At 42.7% G+C, this 19,415-nt stretch overlaps 1 protein-coding gene across 5 annotated transcripts in view; it reads right to left on the bottom strand.

The window, feature by feature from the left end:
- Positions 1–19,415, bottom strand: part of SORCS1 (sortilin related VPS10 domain containing receptor 1) — a 505,175-nt gene extending 485,760 nt beyond the window's left edge. For 2 of the 5 annotated variants that reach the window (XM_003787187.2, XM_003787188.2), the window contains exon 1: positions 18,701–19,260. In XM_003787187.2, coding sequence (XP_003787235.1) covers positions 18,701–19,258 — 558 coding nt within the window. In that variant the 5' untranslated portion in view covers positions 19,259–19,260. Of the gene's footprint in view, positions 1–18,700 lie in introns of all 5 variants that reach the window. The other 3 variants (XM_003787186.1, XM_003787185.2, XM_012803562.1) reach the window with 3 other exon arrangements.

Below are 19,415 nucleotides of genomic sequence, written 5' to 3'. Positions count from 1 at the left end.
CTTCACTCGATCCTAAGCAGGGTCACAGTGACAGGTTCATGGAATGCACAAGGACTCAGTTATTGTCCAGTCCAGCATTTTTATTTTGCAATGAAGGAAATAAGCCCAGAAAACTAGAATGACTGTTATTATGCACAGAGGACACTGGTAGTGGGACCGAGACCAAGACCCAGCTGCCTGGACTCCTAGCACAGGCTGCTGTACGAGCTTCTGGTATTTCTGAGGCATCATACGTTATGCTTCTCAAAGTGAAGGATGAAATAGCATATAACAGACAAAAGATATCACTATTGATTATATAATACTGATATCTGTAGAGTTGTCTTGAGAAACTAGGTATAAAAATCACAAGGCACCATCAATCTCCGAGGCGAGGCACTCAGCTGCTCACACAGTGTGTTGCAAATGGGCTTCATGGATGAGTAAATTCTTCAAGTAGCTTTCTAACAGTCTCCCTTTGTCCAATATTTTGCCCATCCAATATATTGTTGCGATCTGTTTTCTTCCAAACTAAAATGCTGATCATGTCACTCCCTATACCATTGAAATGAAGCTGACACTCTTCAGTCTAATTTGCAAGGCCCTTCAGGAGTGATGCCAGTCCCCCTCTCCAGCCTCACCCCAGCCCGCCGCCCTTCCATGGCTGTTTCTTCTTCTGCTTGGAGCTGCTGCACATGCTCAGGAGGAGCGTGTTCTCCTCACTTCTTCATCTGGACAATTCTACTTACCCGTTATAGTTGCCAGAGACAACACAGGAGAACGTTCTGTGAAAGTCTTTGCTCGTACCATTATTTCACTCCCCCTGTCTGACTAGATTCAGCTCTTTAAATACTATATATTGCAAACACCAAATTATATTTCAACATTTGAACTGGTTTTTTTTGTTTGTTTTTGGCCAGGGCCAGGTTTGAACCCGCCACCTCTGGTATATGGGGCCAGCACCCTACTCCTTTGAGCCACAGGTGCCGTCCTATTTCAACTATGTATTGATCCGCTTAGACCGTGAACCACATGAGAGGAGGATGAGTTCTGTATTTTCACCCCTACCAGAAAGTTAAGCATGTGGTGGGGTTAATATAATACTAAAGCAAAAGTTATAGGGTTAGTAAACAGAACTCAAAACTGTGGGGCGCTGCAGTTCATATTCCTTACCACGACCGACCTCTCCTTCCTCCTGTATATCTGTGCTGACCATAAATGATGTCCATGAATATCAGAATGGGCAGGCACAGAACTAGGCACACAACGATCCCTTCTCATCACATACTAGGCATTCTGTGGGGAACATCCCTGGGCAGCTACCTGGCCTCCCTCTAGTAAACAATAGCTCGTGGCCTTGGCCTGGTGGGCACTCAGCAGTGGGCCTCTGAGCCCGGAGTCAGGAGCCGGGCTCAGCACTGTCTCAGAGGGAACAGCTCCACCTACTGAAAGCCTTGACATTCCTCTCCCCCTTTCCCACAGCTTTCTTCTAACCTATATAGGAACAGTCACAGTTTTGAGAAATGACAGCATCACACAGTGGGGGCAGAGAGACATTCTGCATTCAGTCCCTTGCTTGCATTTTGTAAAGGATTATAAGGATATGTGTGTGACAAATAGCCACACCACTTTTTAAAAGGAAAAAAAAAGAAAAAGAATGGTTATGTCAATATGCCAAGGCTTTCTGCAGTGCCTCTTTTAAAGAATTAAGCCATCAGGATGCACAGTGCTGCTTAATCCATCTCCCTTTTCAGCAGGTGGCAATAATCTCTACCTTCCAGCGGACGGCGGGCAGGTGTAAAAGCATTCAGTTTTCTCTGTTCACAGTCATCACTAAACTATGTGATAAACACCAACGTGGGTGGTAAGTGGCAAAGAGATGGGGCAAGTAGTGAAGGAAGCTGACTTTCTGGTGGGAAAATCTTGGGCAGATATCTGAGGCATTTCCTGATGGAATACATTAGTTGAATAGCCAGGAATTCTGGGGGATGTGTGAATTCTGCTGAATGGAATCACCAAAAGAAGAAAATGAGGAGCCTGGAGAAAGGACAGAGCCTGGCAACTTCTGGGAAGGAAACATTGCACCTGTCGTCCCAGACTGGCAGATTACAGAAATGCAAAACCCATTTGCTATCCTGGTTTTCCATCTTGACAGCAGTCCAAATGGTGCATTTGAACAAACCCTGTCCTCTAAATCATTGTGCAGGAAAATTTACTCATAGTGTTTTAATGAAAAAGGTGAGTGAGTCTTAATTATAAACCCATGATTTTGCAAACAATTCAGCATAAACATAATTTCAGCCAGTCTAAAAATAAGAAAGTCCATTAAAAATACAAACAAGTTGGCTATAGGGTAGTTTTAATAATAAATCAAGGTCAAACAATTTGAATTTGCTCTGACTGAATTAAGGCGACTTAGCTCTTAGGGTGAAATATAGCAAGCTGCACACACACAATCTAACTAAAATGGTCCCTGGTTTGGGGAGAAAAATAAAAATCAGAATCTGTTTAAATAAAAAGAAGCATTTTCCAAGAGAAAGAAGAAACGATTGCAAAAACAAACCACAAATACTTTGCTAAACAGCTATCGTTTTAGTTCTGTTTTTAAGTCAGTGGGGTTTTTTTTGGCTTTTACAGGATTGTAAACAATTTTATCTGTTTTTCATGTTTTTTCATAAATTGTTTAATCAGACAACTAGGGAAACATTCTGCTTTCACAGGGAAGTAGTCCTACGTTATATTATATCTTTATAGAAGACACTTTGCCTCCGAATTTGAAGACAACCCAGAGAAATTCTTCAGTAACAGGTGTGAGTATGTGGACGCAGAGGCAGAAGCACAGATACGTGTGTCTACATAAATGACCTTCACACACTCCCCCAGACTCTAAGCCACCAGTGTCCATGGTAAAGAGAACCCTAAGTATTTGTCTCTCTTCAAATAATGATTTCTATGAAGGCATTTTTACATTATTTCAGCCATAACAACCAGCACTCCACCTGTTGTCTAAAAATGTTCATTGCATTTTTAAAGATTTTTTTCCCCTAATTTTTTTTTCAACTAACTCCAAAAAAATGAGTAAGCTTGGGGATTATGCGAAGTGTACTTTCCAAAGGAGTTCCAGATCATAACCTCTCGAACTTTATAGTCAGTGGACAGGCCACCGTGCTTTAAGTTCCCGGAGGGTAAGATTTATTCTTGGTTTTAATCACGAATAAATAAATCCCTCAGGGCTAGGGCCTGGCATATGCCTGGCAGGTGTTAGGCACTTAATTAATAATGTTGAATATGGACCAAATCCAGGCTACTTTATGACAATGTGGATAGTCCTGTAAATAGTGGAAAAGAGCTGAGATGTGTAGACCACAGCTGCGTAGCTTCTAACTGAGATTTTTCAAAGCTTCAACTCTCAATTCTACCATCTTCTATGCATGTGACCTTAGTGGGTTACTTAACCTATTACAATGGGAATAGTTTAATTCCTAATACTCATTTCTGGGGGATAATAACAGTAGCTACCTCCTATTGTTGCTGATATAAGTAACATCTCAAATAGTATCTGGTACACAGTAAACACCCAATGAGTGTTGGTTACTATTATATTCAGTACTATTCAAGCCCTCAATAAATAGCCTTTACCCACCTTTAAGTGAAATTTTGTCACACACAAATTCATTTGAAAAAACCCCAATCTCCCAATTTACCTCCCTAGGTAAGGATGCCCAAAGGAAAGTGTAGGTTGATATTATATTTCTTTCCTTCTTGTCACGGTGCTCCCAGTTCAGTCTATTATCACAAATGCAATTTATCCTTCTCATAATGCAACATGTCCTTGAATTGATCCTTCTCACAATGCAACATGTCCTGTCATCCCCAGGATTGCTGCCTGCTGAGACTTTGTATGTTCCCCACTCAGTTCCTTAAAAGAGGAACATGAAGTTGTTTTCTCCCTGAGGACTTGGGCAATGCCCCAACCAGGCATCAGCTCATCCTGGCACCTAGAACATCGGGCTTCAGCAAAACACATCCTTATCTCATTCTTGGACTGAAAATCTCAATCTCTTTCTCTCTCTCTTTCCATCTTTCCATCTCCTTGTCCTTCTTTGTTTTCTAGAACAATTTGTAAGAGGCAAACTAGATAATTAATCTTTGATAAATCAAGACAGTGAAAAATCCTCAAACAGCCAATCAAATTTCTAGGCCTAGGAAACAGCATAAACAAGGCATAGGGACAGAGGATGAGTGGTCCACTATGTTACCAGGAATTTGAAATAATCACAAGTATGTATGCTTTTGAGGCAAGAAAACCAACAGTGAAAAGAGCACTCTGCAGTGGGCATTCAAAGGACAACCGCAGAATGTTCACTGTGCCTCACTGCTTACATGGTCCCAATGCCCCAAATCAAGAGTGGGCAAATGTTTTCTGTAAAGGGTCATTTATTACAGAATAAATATTGTAGGTTTATGGGTTGTACAGTCTCTGTCACAGCTATTCAGCTTTGTTATCATAACAGAAAAGCAGCCAAGATGTACAATATGAACAATATGTAAATGAATGAGCATGGCTGTGTTCCAGTAAAGCATTATGTAAAATAATTTTCACATGTTGCAGAATATCATTCTTCTTTAGATTTTTCTAGCTATTTAAAAATGTAAAAACCATTCTTAACTTGTGAGCCATACAAAAACAGGTGATGAGGGAGAAATCACCCGTGGGCTGTAATTTGACAACCCCCACCCTAAACTACCTCAAATCCCACTGGAAACAAAAAAGTAAATCAATGTCTGTCCCTATCAGGAGAAAACATAGAGATATTTTCAAGACTCACATGGAGGTTGAGGAAGAGGTACCACAGTAGCCGTAAGGTTGGTGAGCTTTTAAAGCAAGTATGATTTTCTCTTCTCCTTTCCCTAAGATTTTAATCTACATGAATATCAAGAAGAATCCATGTAGGAAACTAATCCAAGGTTGAGGGGACTGGAAGGGAACTCACCAGGGAACTCACTCCTACTCTTGGGAGATCATCATGTATGTGCCTCAGGGAATATTCATTATCAGCTGAGAATCTCACTCCCTAGTCATTTTTGTCTTAAACTGATGAAATTCCCCAATTGATTCTCTGTTACAGTTGTACAAAATTCTAGGAAAAAATTCCCAAATCACAATACTCATGACCAGATCCGGATTGCATAACATCACCTCACACAACAGTCTGTCTGAGAACAGTAAAACTCAAAGACCCTGGAAACATTTCTTCAACTACTTACGGGCTGGTGAGCCAGGCCTCCGAGTACACGCCCCACTCCCTCTGTGTCTAACTGTTATGTTTCCTCACCACCTCCTCCCTTTCTCTTCTTTTTGTTTTTGTTTTTGTTTCCTTTTATGTAGAAAGTAGATGAGAAGGAAAAAAAGGACCAAGCAGTTAAAAGCTAAATTTATTGTCTGGGACTTTTCCATGACTTTAATTTATGTACACTGTTTCCTATTTGCAAGGCATGGCTAATTCAGGATGGATAACATTGGCATGGAACATTCTATTGCATGGTTTTACTGCCGTGAGAAATCACACTTCCATCAGAGGAGGGACCGTCTCTTCATCCTAATGTACCCAATCCGAGTATTGATCTGAGAAGCACATCTAAGAAAATGATACAAATACCCACTTTCAACTCTTAAAATAGAAACTTACAGAAAACCAAGAATAAATCCCTTCACTGTTTCACTCATCAGTTTCTACGGTGAGGAAAAGTGATGGGGATACTTTAAAATCATTTTGTGCAGATCCACGTTTGTGTGCATGCATCGGACAGAGGCAGAGAGTGAGGAAGACAGGGTCGTGAAGATTTAGTGGAACCGTTTATCTTCTTGAAAAAATCAGGTTCCTTTGCTCAATCTGCGGCCCATACCTTAACAGGACATTCTAAGCTGTGCCATGGACACTGATATTTTTAAATACCGTTAGCTTTGATCCCAAATATCTTGTATGCCGAGATGAAGAAGAAAGAGGATGCTCTCCCTTCACAGCGTGGTGATTGTGCTACCAGCCTGAGATGAGATATAAAAATGGGCACAAATGACCTTTCCTTCTACCATTTCCAATTCTGTCTGCAAAATTCTTCATCTTGTATAAAGGCCCAGCTTAAATGTCACTTCCCTTTAAAACCTTGCCTCCCACTCGCAGGCAAAATTAGTTGTCCCCCTACTCATCTTTGCTCCCATAGCACTTTGCACAAAACCCATCACAGCTATTACGCACGTATCACAGTAAATTGCAATTTATCTGTTTATGGGTCTATTTCCACCAGACTCTGCACCCTCAAGGGTAAAGATCAGATCTTATTCATCTTTGTATTCCCAGTGCTCAGCACAATGCTGACACAACAGCCACTTAAAACACGTTTTAGTATTTTTATTATTAAAGAAATGCTTGCCCGTGTTAAACATTTAGAAGAGCACAGAGAAGTATTTTAAAAAATGTTAAAAGTTGTCTTTCCACCATCCAGAGTTCAGACCATCAGTCCCACTTCCCAAAAGAAACCACATATAAGAGACTGGTAACAACACATAGAGAACGGCAGCACCCCTTCCACTCCACACCCCGCTGACCCGCACAAACCGCCCTCAAAGCCATCGCACATGCAAGAATCGCTGCCTCTTCTAGACACTCGACATGGCTGAGTGCAAAATCTGTCAAGCAAAAGGCCACAGAAGACTGCATTTTAGGGAGAATATAGTCGGCTTAGGACCTAGTTCTCCGCACTTTTTTGGATTTGACAATGTTGTAAGTTTCTCCCACTCCCTAACATTTTCCCCTCTTATGTGACGTTCTCACTCCACGTCTTCGTGTGTCTTTATGTTTCTTTCAATGTGACTCCTGTTCCATCTGTGGTCTCTCTGTGCCTCTTTGTCTGTCATCTGTCCCTTTTCCTCCTCTTTCTCAATCTGCCTTTGCTGTCTGTCCTGCTCCCTGTCTCTCTGTGCCTGTCACACTCTCACTTTCTCTTCCCCTCCCTCCTTCTCCCTTCCTCCTTCTCCCTCTCTACCTGTCTTTCTTTTTCTTTCTCTTTCTCCATATGTCTGTAACGACTGCCTCTCTGTCTCCTGCTGTTTCTCTCTTTCTCTCTCTCTCTCCTTGTTCTGGAGCCCTTCCTCCAACTAGCTCATGCCATCAGTAAACATCCTTATCAGGGCCTTACAATACTAACATTTCACTTTGAAGAGTGGAGGCTTAATTAGCTGCGAACATATACAGCTATACAAGTGTGCATAAATCTATTATCCATGTGCACGAGGCCTGACAACTGAGTTCACAAAGACATCCTAGGAAAAGAGCTATGTACCTCTTTGCTGAATACCACTATGGTTACCTTCCAAGTGCTTCCCTCAGGAAGCTATGCACAGCTGCCACTGGCTACTCCATCTTTCAAAACAATTTTGGAATTTTTTATCTGGAATGACCATCAGAGCTAACATCATATTACCCTGATGTCTTGAATGTCACATCAAGATGCCTTCCTTCAATATTTTCTTACCTCCAGGTAAAGAAAAAGTCATTGGTGGACAGATCAGGTGAGTAGAGAGGGTGTTCCAAAACAGTTATTTGTTTGCTAGCTGAAAATTCCCTCACAGACAGTGTGGTGTCAGCTGGTGCATTGTCGTGATGCAAGAGCCATGCCTTTCTCATGCCAATATTTTCAGTTAAGATTTTCCTGTTTCTTTACAGATGTTTGCTTGGTTTGCTATGATTCTCACAGTCAGCTGACAATTCTGAAGCACAATTAAACAAGTTTTTGCCATGTTTTTGTCAGTTCTGCTTGTTATCGGCCACCCTTACCTCTCTTCATCACTGATGGTTTTTTTCACGTGAGAAAAATGCCTAATCCATTTGCACGCTACCATTTTCTTCACAGCATTGTCCCCATAAACTTGGAGTGACATGTCCCTGATTTTACTTCCACTCTTACCAAGTTTAATGAGAAATTTTATGTTTGTTGATTGTTCAAGCTTCAACATTCTCGTGACAGCACACACAACATTAATGAATGCCGCTCAACAAGACACCACCACCCGTCCTCATGAACAGAACTGTGAGACACTGACAAACCCTGGTTATGAAACCTTACTGAGTTGTCTGTAAAGCTCTGCCAATGTGAAGTGCTCGGTGGCAAGTTCACCAACTGGACTGCCAGACCTTATATACATGTCACGTATCTGACGTAGAAAATGGACACCAAGATTAGGGCAGAGACAGAAATTTAAACCGAAATACATGCTGCCTTTGAGGGGGAATGGAGGTCACCTGAATTTCTGGGACATGTAGTCAGGGTGGTAAAGTTACCTTCAGATCACTCTCTCTGGCATCAACAAAGGGAATGATAAAGAAAAGGCCTGGAAGCACACGCTGCTGCACACCCAGGAGGAGACGCAGAGTGACCTTCTTTCTGTTTTGTGAAAAGCCTGGGGATGGGCATCAGACTCTCTCCCAACAACAGCGACTGGAAGCAAAACAGGCGGCTTGAATGTGGGCTGTTTTTCTAGTTCAGTTGCCCGGAATTCAGTTTTAATGAGGCCAAATGCACAAATTCATTTGTTCTTTGTTTTTGTTGTTGGTGGTGTTGTTTTTCCAAATAACTTTCAAAATTAATTCATGCAATGCATGTTTGTTGAAAAATAACAACAAAAGACATGGGCAAACAAACAAAAAGAAACCTCATATGTAATCTCAAAATTCATCCTAAGTACAGGCAAACATTTATAGTCATATCCTTACTGTTCTTATTTTTCTTTTAAAAAACGTAATTTTTGAAGAAAAAAAAAGAAGCCCCCACTACATCCCAGTATACTTCTAGGGACTTGGGATGTATGATGTATAAAATAACAACAGACAGAAAACCCTGATTTCATGGGGCTTATATTTAAACTACTTTATAATATCTTATTCCAGTGTTAGGTGGGAGGCTTCCCAATTCTGAATGTATTTTTACATAAGCTATAATGGCCTCACATGTACAAGGTTATGACTTGTTCATACTACTTGAAAAGCCATTTTTCCCTGAGGAAACAACAAATACAACAGCTAATATTTAGCTAAACAATTCTTAGTGGAAATACCTAGAGATGCTGAGAGGGCTGCCAAAAAGACAGGACAGTGCCCCACCCTCATTATAAGAAAACAGAACTGCAGCAAAAGAATATACTTGCAGGAACAGAAGCAATACATTACAAATATCTTTCAGGAAGCCATACTTCAGAATTATGAATATTAGCATTTATTAATAAGATAGTGATGATAAAATAACAGCTAACCCTTACTGATTATTTGCTGTATGACACATCCTGCATAAATATTCCTTTTATGTCTATTATCTCTCTTATCTACCAAGCAGCCATATAAAAAATATGCCAGAATTATTCTCATTTTATGGATAAGGAAAGTGAAGCACAGAGTAATGAAGTCAATTGCCCAAATTCCCAGATTCATACCTGTATATCCAATAGACAGAATGGGAGATTATACCAGTCACTAAGCATTATGTTATATTTTGAATCTTGCACACTTTTGTCACTTAAAAGACATTTTGCGCATGGTTGTGTAGACATCCAGGACTGATAATTTTTTAGAATATCCTGAATAAGAGAAATACCACCCGAGGGACCCTGTGTTGTCCCCATGTGCTCTACAGAGCCTTCCACTCAGTCTTCACTGTAGAGTGTTGTGGTTTCCATTGAGGAGCTGATGAAAGCAGTGGGCTTTAGCTCTCCATAGGAAAAAATAAAACACAACATTGTGCAGACAATGGAAGAAGCTCACAAACCCTAAAACTCACATACACATCTTACGGAAATGATCTTTAAGCTTGAGTGCTCCCAGGAATCTCCCAGGGAGTTTGTAAAATATGAAGATTCCTGCTCTCTGCTTTGCACCAGGGCATTCCAAAGTGGGTCCCATGAGGACAGCACTTTGAGAAAGGGGAGGCCATTGCCACCCAGATGAGAACTCCTCCATCATTTCAGCATGACAGGAGCCAGGGAGAGCAGGGCTGCAGATGACAGGTTTCTAAACCAAGGTGTCGAATGGCCTCACATCGCCTGTTCCCTTTAATGATTCTAATCAAGCGTGTCCAGTGGGACTTGCTGAGGTAAGGGGAAAAACCTTTCACTTTCAGTCCTCACGGCATCCAGCACAGGCCCTGGAGCAGGAGGACTGATGCCTTGTGCATCTGTGTCTCAACCGCCCCTGCTCCTCAGTTAGGGGAAGACGAGGAGCCAGAGGCATCAGTCCACTGGCTCCAGGGCACAACATGATGAGCTGGTTGTTCTGATAGCATGATTCTTATTAGCACTTTCTTTAAAAAAGTGTACACATTGCCCACACTGTCACTGTAGGGTCATTAGCCAGAAGGGAGAAACTAGACAGCACAGCCCACACATCCTTCCAAGATAACGAGATGACACACATAACAACCCCCTGGCGAACCACTCACGGGGGTGGGGAGAGGCCTGAGCTTTGATCACGTCTCAGCATGGGGCAGCTTAGCACTAGGAAACTGCGTTAGGTCAGTGCCCTGACAACAGGACCATGTGAAAAAGAGCCCCAGGATGAGTCACTCAGCCCAGTCCCCTACCTCACTCTGCACTGACTTCTAGCGTTCTCTCTAAAAAACCTAAAACAACCCCATGCAAAAGAGTACCACAAAGAGTGTAAAGAAAGATTTTGAAGCCAGACAGGGCAAAAATTAAATCTCAGTTCTGGTCCTTTCTCCGTGGGTAACTCTGGGCAAGTGCTGTAAGCTCTGACTCCTACAGCTTTAGCGTGACGATCGTGATACATCGTTTGTGAAGGTGGTAAGAGGATTCAGTGAAATAACGTGCTCACGATCCAGAACATACTTCCAGGGAAGCTGTTCACTGAATTGGTGGTTACTTGTATTATTAATGTTATGAAAAACTTCTAGTATAACCAATGTGTCTTAGCTGAATGGAGAAAACTATGCCTAATATTCAGAAAAATGTCCTTTTCCCCCTTTCTCCACCTCACCCCTAAAGGTTGGAAGAAAGTGGGAAAAAATGATGGTCAGTAACTCAGTCATAATCCTTAGAGGAGAAGAATCCATTAGCATCTGCAGACGCTTGTTCAGTTTGATGACAGCAGCTCTGGAATGTTGACACTCTTGGTTTTCCAGACAGGAAGAGGCAGTGAAAGTGCCTTTAATATCATTGTTAACTGGATTTCACCCACACAGGGTAATTAGAAAAGGGAAGAGGTGACTTTTCACCCCCAGGTACATGCTGCAATAAACACAGGTAATCTGATCTCCGAAGACCATTAGGTGTGGAACACACATGGTAGATAGGTTATTATCAGGAATCCCACTTCCAAAAAGTCCCATCATCAGCCTTCAAGGTCACTTTTTAAGGGTTTAAATAATGCCAAGAACATAACTTTTGATGAGGCTACTTGCTTCAAAATCCAAGACAAAAAAACTTGAATAGCTGAACCAAGGGTCAGGAGCTCCATGGCCAGTATCTACATCTGTTCCCACAATAGCAAATCTTTTTTTTTTTTTTGGAGACAGAGCCTCAAGCTGTCCCCCTGGGTAGAGTGCCGTAGCATCACAGCTCACAGCAACCTCCAACTCCTGGGCTCAAGCGAGTCTCCTGCCTCAGCCTCCCAAGTAGCTGGGACCACAGGCGCCCGCCACAATGCCTGGCTACTTTTTGGTTGCAGCTGTCATTGTTGTTTGGCAGGCCCGGGTTGGATTTGAACCCGCCACCTTAGGTGTATGTGGCTGGTGCCCTAGCCATGTGAGCCACAGGTGCTGAGCCCACAATAGCAAATCTTATTGACACAGGTGCACAGGCTTCAGACAAACCACAAGGTCAGGATGCAACTGTATCCTAACTCTTACCTATGTTGGGCCTACAAAGAATAAGTCCTACAGTGTGATTGAGTGTTTTTGACCTTCTTCTTCCACTAAAAGACCTATAAAGCACTTTGCTTTTCTTATCTGAGAAATGAAGATGATATCTGTCTTTCCTATCTTCTAGGACTGTGGTGAGAATAAAACTTAAGTCACAGAAGTAATGTTTCAATCTTGGAAAACGGAAACATTTTGCAAAGAGAAAAACGGGCTCTAACTGATCTAAAGTGGTATAAAAACATTCAAAAGTGCTATAGAAATAGACACAGTATCTTTCAGATACCTGTAAAATTTCATGTAGGGTCTTTTACAGAGCATTTGTGTCCTCCCCCCCCCCCCACATTCTACAATAGGCTCTGTTCTTTCATTATAAACCTTGCTCGTAAGATTTCTTTCTTGCCAAATCTTTACCTATTCCATCCTTAAGATCTGAGCAGAGTTGAGCACCTCAAAAGTAAAGCTTAAACATCCCTGGACCGGGCCCCACCTCACACTGACCCCATCTCTTCTCTGTCATCCCTTTCGCCCACTGCAGAGATACCGCCTGGCCTCTGGGAGACACAGGTGCATTCTCCACACCTTCTCGGTAGAGATACAGGACAGTAATTGAGACATACACAAAGACAAGGCAAATATTTTACATACATTTTAGTGACTTAACATAAGATGGCAGGGAGCCAAATTAATTTTTTCTCCAGGCAGCCTGACCAGGGATGTTTCTCACCAAGAACTTACACACAAAAAAAGTGCTTTTGGAAAAAACAGTGTGTGGAAAATGTCAAGGTAAAAATGAAACAATAATGACTCCTGCTGAGATCTAATGTGCAAATAAAGGCAGTCATGTGGCACAGTGACCATCCAGGTTTTGATTTTCTCACTGGCTTTAAAATATGCCCATATTTACTACAAAATTGATGTGTCTATTTTTTTCTTAGACTTTATTTTTGCAACTCTAAGATTGAAGCTTTAGTTAAAACATTATTTTTAAAGTAGGTTAAATTCTTGACTATAGATGGGGATGTTTATATCTCTTCTCTTGAACTTTACTTATTCCATCTTTTCAGCTCAAAATATCCTTGAAGTAATTTCCAACTGTTAAACTACAATTTTTTATACATTTCCAGGTTCAGTTGAAGTGCCCACTCCAGCTAAACGACCACAGGATCCAGAAGATGTCCAACCCTCCTCTGAGTTCCTATAGTACGTGGTCGCCTCAGAGGACCTGTATCTCCTGCTGTATCTTAAGAGAATTCTTTGGATGCAAGGCTTAAACCTCTTTGGAGACAATTTCTTTTCATCTCTGCATATTACTCTACAATTATCGCCATACCAATGTCTGACAAGTATCAGGAGCTCAATCAATATTTGTGTAACTGAAAGTAAATATGATAATTGGGGTTAAGTTCTTAGCATGAAGCTTGCACATTGCAATCACTCCTTAAATGTGAGCAACTAGTGCTTTCATAAATGAATTTATTTCATCTGCTTTTACACCCGACCCTAAGAGTTTCTAAAATTCCTCTTTAAAAGGATGTGCAAGTAGTAGTTTCCCAAGTCAACATTCCTGTCACTTTGTTCTAGAAAATCCCTTTAATCATCTGAGAAAGGTTTACTTTCTAATTTCGCAAAAGGCTTTTTTGGGGTTCAAAGATAGCAAGTTCCTTAACAGGAAGATGTGATACAATAAACCTAATAAATTATGTTTTGCTACAAATCCGTGTAGCCAGATAGAAATGAATGCCTGCTTAGATCTCAAATTTCTTGATTTCCCATAATAAAAAATGCACGAACTGTGAGAAAAGAATCTTGTGAAAAAAAAAAGGTTTCCTGGCTCGGCGCCTATAGCTCAACTGGCTAAGGCGCCAGCCACGTACACCTAAGGTGGCGGGTTCGAATCCCCAGCCCGGACCCGCCAAACAACAATGACGGCTGCAACCAAAAAATAGCTGGGCGTTGTGGCAGGCACCTGTAGTCCCAGCTACTTGGGAGGCGGAGGCAGGAGACTCGCTTGAGCCCAGGAGTTGGAGGTTGCTGTGAGCTATAATGCCATGGCACTCTGCCCAGGGGGACAGCTTGAGGCACTGTCTCAAAAAAAAAAAAAAAGAAAAAAGAAAAAAAAGGTTTCCTAACCTATAGGTCAAAAGTACAGGTCACTGTGTCATTTATCCCTAACCCTTCTAGGACACTTTTTAAATATAGTGGGTGCATAATATCTACAGGTTGAACAAAATATTACATTAATTTTGACCTATCAGAGATTTCAGTAGTGCTTTCGTTGACTGTGTCATTTTACAGAGGATGAAACTGAGGCCACAAAATTTCAACATTCTATGACTACATATCTATTTTTTGTATACCACAAAGACTATAACCCATGATCATTAATTTCCAGTGAACTCTTTCTTCACCTAATAAAGAGAAGCAGCATTTATTAAGCTATATGATGTCAAATCTTCAGGGGGAAAAATAAACCTACAAAAGATACACTATTTGCATATTTTACATGAGGAGAGGGAGGCTTAAAGAATTTGTGTGTCTTGCTCAAGGCAGTGTGCTGGTAAGCAGGGCAGCTCAGACTCAAACTCAAATCTGTTTGCCTCCAAACCCACGGCCTTCCATGCCACACCACATTAGCTTTTATCAATAACATAAAATACTAATCAAAGTGGCAATTATGTGGGCTTGCTAGAGAAAGTGACAATCTTTTATCTAAATTTTACTTAACAAAAGGTCAGGTAAAACTTTTTTTTAAAAAAACTGTATCAAAATGTGTACACCAATCGAACGTTCATAGCCAACCTCTCCGTAAGATCAGATCAAAAGAGAAGAGGAAGCCATCTAAAATCTGTCTGTCCTGAAGAGCTGCCGAGCTGAAAGCTGAATGATCACAGGTTACCTCTGCTCACTGAATCACCAGGTGCAGATTCTATGCCTCACTAAAGATGAAGAGGTGGGTGGATGAGAGAACAACCAACTCACTACTTAAGGTAAGGAGTGCAATGTGACAGGCTCATGTTGAAGTTTTTGCTTTCTACAAGGAGACAGAGCTTCCCGCTCAGAGGATGCCTTCCTCCACCACCAGGGCGGATCAGCTCAAGATAGGATAGTTTAAAATACAGATTCCAAAAGGTCTGAGTTTTTCTCTCCTACTTTAAGGTTGCAAGGAAAAGCCACCCTTTGGGATTTTGGAGTCAGATCCCTCTGGGTGCCAGTCTTGGCTTTGCAACTGACAACCTGTAACTCTTTGGCAATTCACGGAGCCTTCCAGAGCCTCAGTTTCCCCCTCTATGTAATAGCAATAATAATACTTACTCACAATATTTTTGTGCAAATTAAGGAAGTGTAAGGCATCTCCCTGAAAACCTGGCCCAGTATAAGACTCAATGTATTCAGTAAGATTGGAGAATAAATGTCAAGTCCTGGAACAACTAACAGGAAAGAAGTACCTAGAAATCAACCAGACCGTCACGCTCTGTCATAAAGGCAGCATTAAAGATACCATATGGCAAAATACGAGCCAAGTAAAGCCTCTGCTAACAAATCGTATCGCCAGCGATAAAGGGGCAGAGCGGAGAATTGAAACATTCAAACTAACTCCAGGAGAAAAATGTGAAAAACAGATATTAACACTTGTCACCGGCCTAGAACCCACCAAGGATTTTTTAAGGATTGACGGGTATAAAAAATTCCCACTTTAAAATTCCTTGGAAATAAGGAATAAACACACAGACCATCATGCATACATATAAAGGCAAGCATATATTTTAACACTCTATGGATTACTACATAAATTTAGATCAGGGCACAGCATGCCTGAGATGAGTAGGGTAGGAACAATATGTTCTTGCTTACGACACCAGGCTCATGACAAATGATTCATACCCAGCACCTTTCATGCCAGAAGACCCCCCCAGGTGTTCCACCAACTCTAGCAACAGTTTCCATCAAGCGAGACTGCAGCACAGAGGAATCACTTCACACCCACAGACGAAGCAAAACAGTCATGTCTTTACACAACCGCACAAGTCCAACAGTTGAGGGGGCAGGAAAGAAAAGGGAAGGAGCTGAGTGAGCCATCCAGAAGTCCTCATCAGTTTGACAGGCAGCCTATAATTACCATATATTTACACCTTCAATGTAGGCGTCATTGCACCCAAAGGCTCTTCTTAGCAAAGGCTTTTAGCGAAAGGTGAGATAGGTTCGGAGGATGTGTGTTGCCTGGGGCCCAGAATGGGTTGGAGCAAGGTTTACAGGGGAGGGCATCTCACTTTGAAAATATAAGAGCCCCCAATCCTGTGGGTTTCCTGCTCTGAAGGAAGGTGAAGTGTTATGAGAGTTGCAAACAGGTGTACAGGGCTACACAGTCACACTGCCCTCTTACGCATTAATACATCCAAGCTTGTAGTTCTCTGTAATTAGTCGGACAGGCATTGACCTTCCTTAGGGAAGGCGAAGTCCACATTCAGAGAGCAAGCAACTTGCCACAGTCAAATCACAAATAAGCAGAACTAGAATTCAGGTCTCTACCATTACACAAAACTCCCAGAAAAGTTTCTTTATGCCTCTTCTTCCCTTTTGAAAACATTTTAGACTTTTCTCCCCTGAGTCTGGTCCAGATAAGTAAACCCGGCTTTGTTTGGGAGGACCTGGATAGTAACTACTTCTCTTTCTCTCTTATCTGTATCTACGCATTAAACAAGTAAACAATTTGAATGTGGTGAGCAGGACGGAAAAGAGGCAGAAAGGATCTTTTTGGAATAAGAGACGTCAGAGGGCAGAAATTCCACCTTATTAGTTAACATAATTTGAGTAATCAAAACTTTAACACTCACCACTTTATTTCCTGCATTAACTGGACCTGCTTACATATCCTAAGCCCTGATCCTATTAAGCCCTGTTGGACTTATAAGTACCATCTATTTAAATAAATAAATAAATAAATAAAAGGCTGGAAGTGTTTGGCCCCACTCCTTAAATGGAGATTAAAATTTGCCAAAGATGTACTTTCCTTTTCTGACGGTTTCCAAGATCTTTCAAGAGACGAACTGAAAAAGGAGGGCTAATGGGTGAGTGATATTTTACGACTTGAATTACATTAAAAGCCAGAAATATTTGAGCCCAAAGTCTTCTACTTCTTAATACAACAAGATCTGACATGTAGGTTGTGTTTAAAATTTTTCCTTAAAGCCAGACACTTTAAGTTAATCACTTAGAGCAGTGTGAAAGTTATTCAATCAGTTTAAGATTCAAGTTCAAATTAGAGGATTAATTTTAGTGGCTATGATATGATAGATATAATAGTTAAGATAAGAAATAAGGACAAAGGTCTCTAGAACGTGAATGGAAAGAATTTCAGCTTCAATTATTTGATTAAACTACTCCTGGGAGTTGTAAAATCACAGCCTCTGTCATGAAGGCTGAATTGTAGGGAAGATCTTGCTGGTACTCTCAAGACAAAGATAGCAGTACAAAATCATATCATGATTTGCCTTAACATAATTTATTAACTAGGTACTCGGGGAATTCATAGCGATGGACTGTTATTTTAAAATATTTGCAACTCTCATTAAAAAGCTGACAATGAGCACAGCTTACTGAGGTGGCACTTCTCTAGGACAGTTTCTGGCAATTTGCATCACAACAAAACATTTCAAAAGGCACCAGGCTGCAAAGACTGAGCATATTATAAATACTACAGTCTCAATTACCTGGTGAAAGCTGTAGCTTGAATCCCCCCCCCCGCCATCTTAATCAACTCAGTTTTTTTATGTTCTTCTTGCCTACTGCCTAGAGAAGTTTCCACACTTTTAAACCATTTTCAGCTATTACCATCAAAGCTAGTTCTTTACTATTTCAGCTCACTGAAGTTCCTAGGTTCAATTATAGCTCCCTCAGATGCCAGACACACAGGCTATTCTAAAGATCTAAAACCTTCCCTGATAAGACCAAAGCTTGGGGACTTGCATCCGAAGTCCTCTAGGATCCAGCTTCCTGGAATCCAGCAATCTCTTCCCTGCCTTCATCAAGAGAAGGCTGAGGCTTTCTGTGTGCTCTCCACCAGAGGAGGTCAGGCAATGGGGGAGAACAGGGAGTTGTTGTCCCTGGGATATATCTGATCTTCCTGAAACTGATCATGCCAGAGAACAACCGCTCATTCACTGGCTGGAAATCCCCAGTTCTCAAAACACACTCACTAGTGCTATTAGAAGATGCTGGAGAGTTTTTGCCCTAAAACTTGCATCCTTTGGTCCCTCAAAACAGAAAATACACTAAAGAACACGTCACACTCCACCTCCGCTCTCCTTCCGCATGGGGAAGAAGGGGTCAGGAGCTCAGCATAAAAATAAAATAAGGCCTTCATATATCCTATGTCTCCTGATCATACTTGAGCCAGTCCATAGATCTAGCAAGTGAAGGGAAAGGCACTTGAGGGAACATCAGCCTGCCTGGAAATTTAACCCGTTCATCTCTGGTTGGTACTTCAACCCCACTGTGTGTCTGGTCTTTCAGTTCCACACACCAAGGCCACCAGAGCAACAGGGAATTGGGGTCTGTCTGCTCAGTTTGAAGCTTTGCATTTGGAGAGGACCCTGATGGTGCTGACAGGAGAGAGGGGAGGTCGCTCTCTTAATAGGTAGTGTTAACTCCCCAGGGAAACCAGCAGGGAAGACTTCAGCCTGCAGCATCTCCAAGTCCTAGTCGGGAAAGCCCCGTTTCCTCACATTCTCCCTCAGATCACAGGGCCGCCTTTAACCCTTCCCAGCTTTCATCCCTTCGCCCTCAGTCCCATTCTACTCACGCTGCTGTTGTGGCCAGACCAGTGGACCATGGCTTGGTTATGTGCTGAGTCGCCTGTCAGCGCAAATGTGGTGCTGGTCAGTCTCAGCTCCTCTGTCCGGAAGCGAGTGGCTTTGTCCGGGTCCCGCTCCCGGGTCCCAGGTTCCTGCTGCCCTTCGTCCCTCAGCACTCCCCGGGGGCTCCTACTCCCGCTGTCTTTCTGTTCTGCTTTCTCCTGATCCCTTTCGCTCCTTCTTCTCCGGTCAGAGCGTGCAGCAACCGCCACGGACGCCCCAGTGCCCCGGGCCCGCTCCAGGGACAGCACTCGGTCCCCGGGGGCCACTGCGAACAGGGGGCGCACTAGGAGGGGCAGGGGCGTGTCAGGAGCCCTGCCTGGCATCCCCTGGCGAGAAAAGCCCCCCGGGGCCGGTGCCCAGCGTGAGGTCGAGGTGGAGTGTCGCGGGGGGCAGCAAGAGCTGCCGCCGCAGGCGCCGGGGGCGCAGAGGACCAAGAGCCCCGCGCCGGCGAGGAGCGCGCTCATCCCGGCCAGAAAGCCGCTGCCGGCGCCAACTTTTCCCATGGCGGGAGCGGAGACGGGCAGAGAGGGTGTCCCAGAGCGAAGGCGGCAGCGTGGGGCTCTCCGCTGGCGGGCTGCGGGGGCAGGCGCTCAAGACCCCAACTCCATCCAACTTGGGCCGCGGCGGGGCGGGAGGCGGCGCCGGGCAGGTGGCGGCCGC

Source organism: Otolemur garnettii, unplaced genomic scaffold, assembly GCF_000181295.1.
Source record: "Otolemur garnettii isolate 467f Iridium unplaced genomic scaffold, OtoGar3 scaffold00021, whole genome shotgun sequence".
Lineage (NCBI taxonomy): Eukaryota > Metazoa > Chordata > Mammalia > Primates > Galagidae > Otolemur > Otolemur garnettii.
The sequence above is the reverse complement of the archived record's forward strand: the minus strand, read 5'-3'. Positions and strand labels throughout refer to the sequence as shown.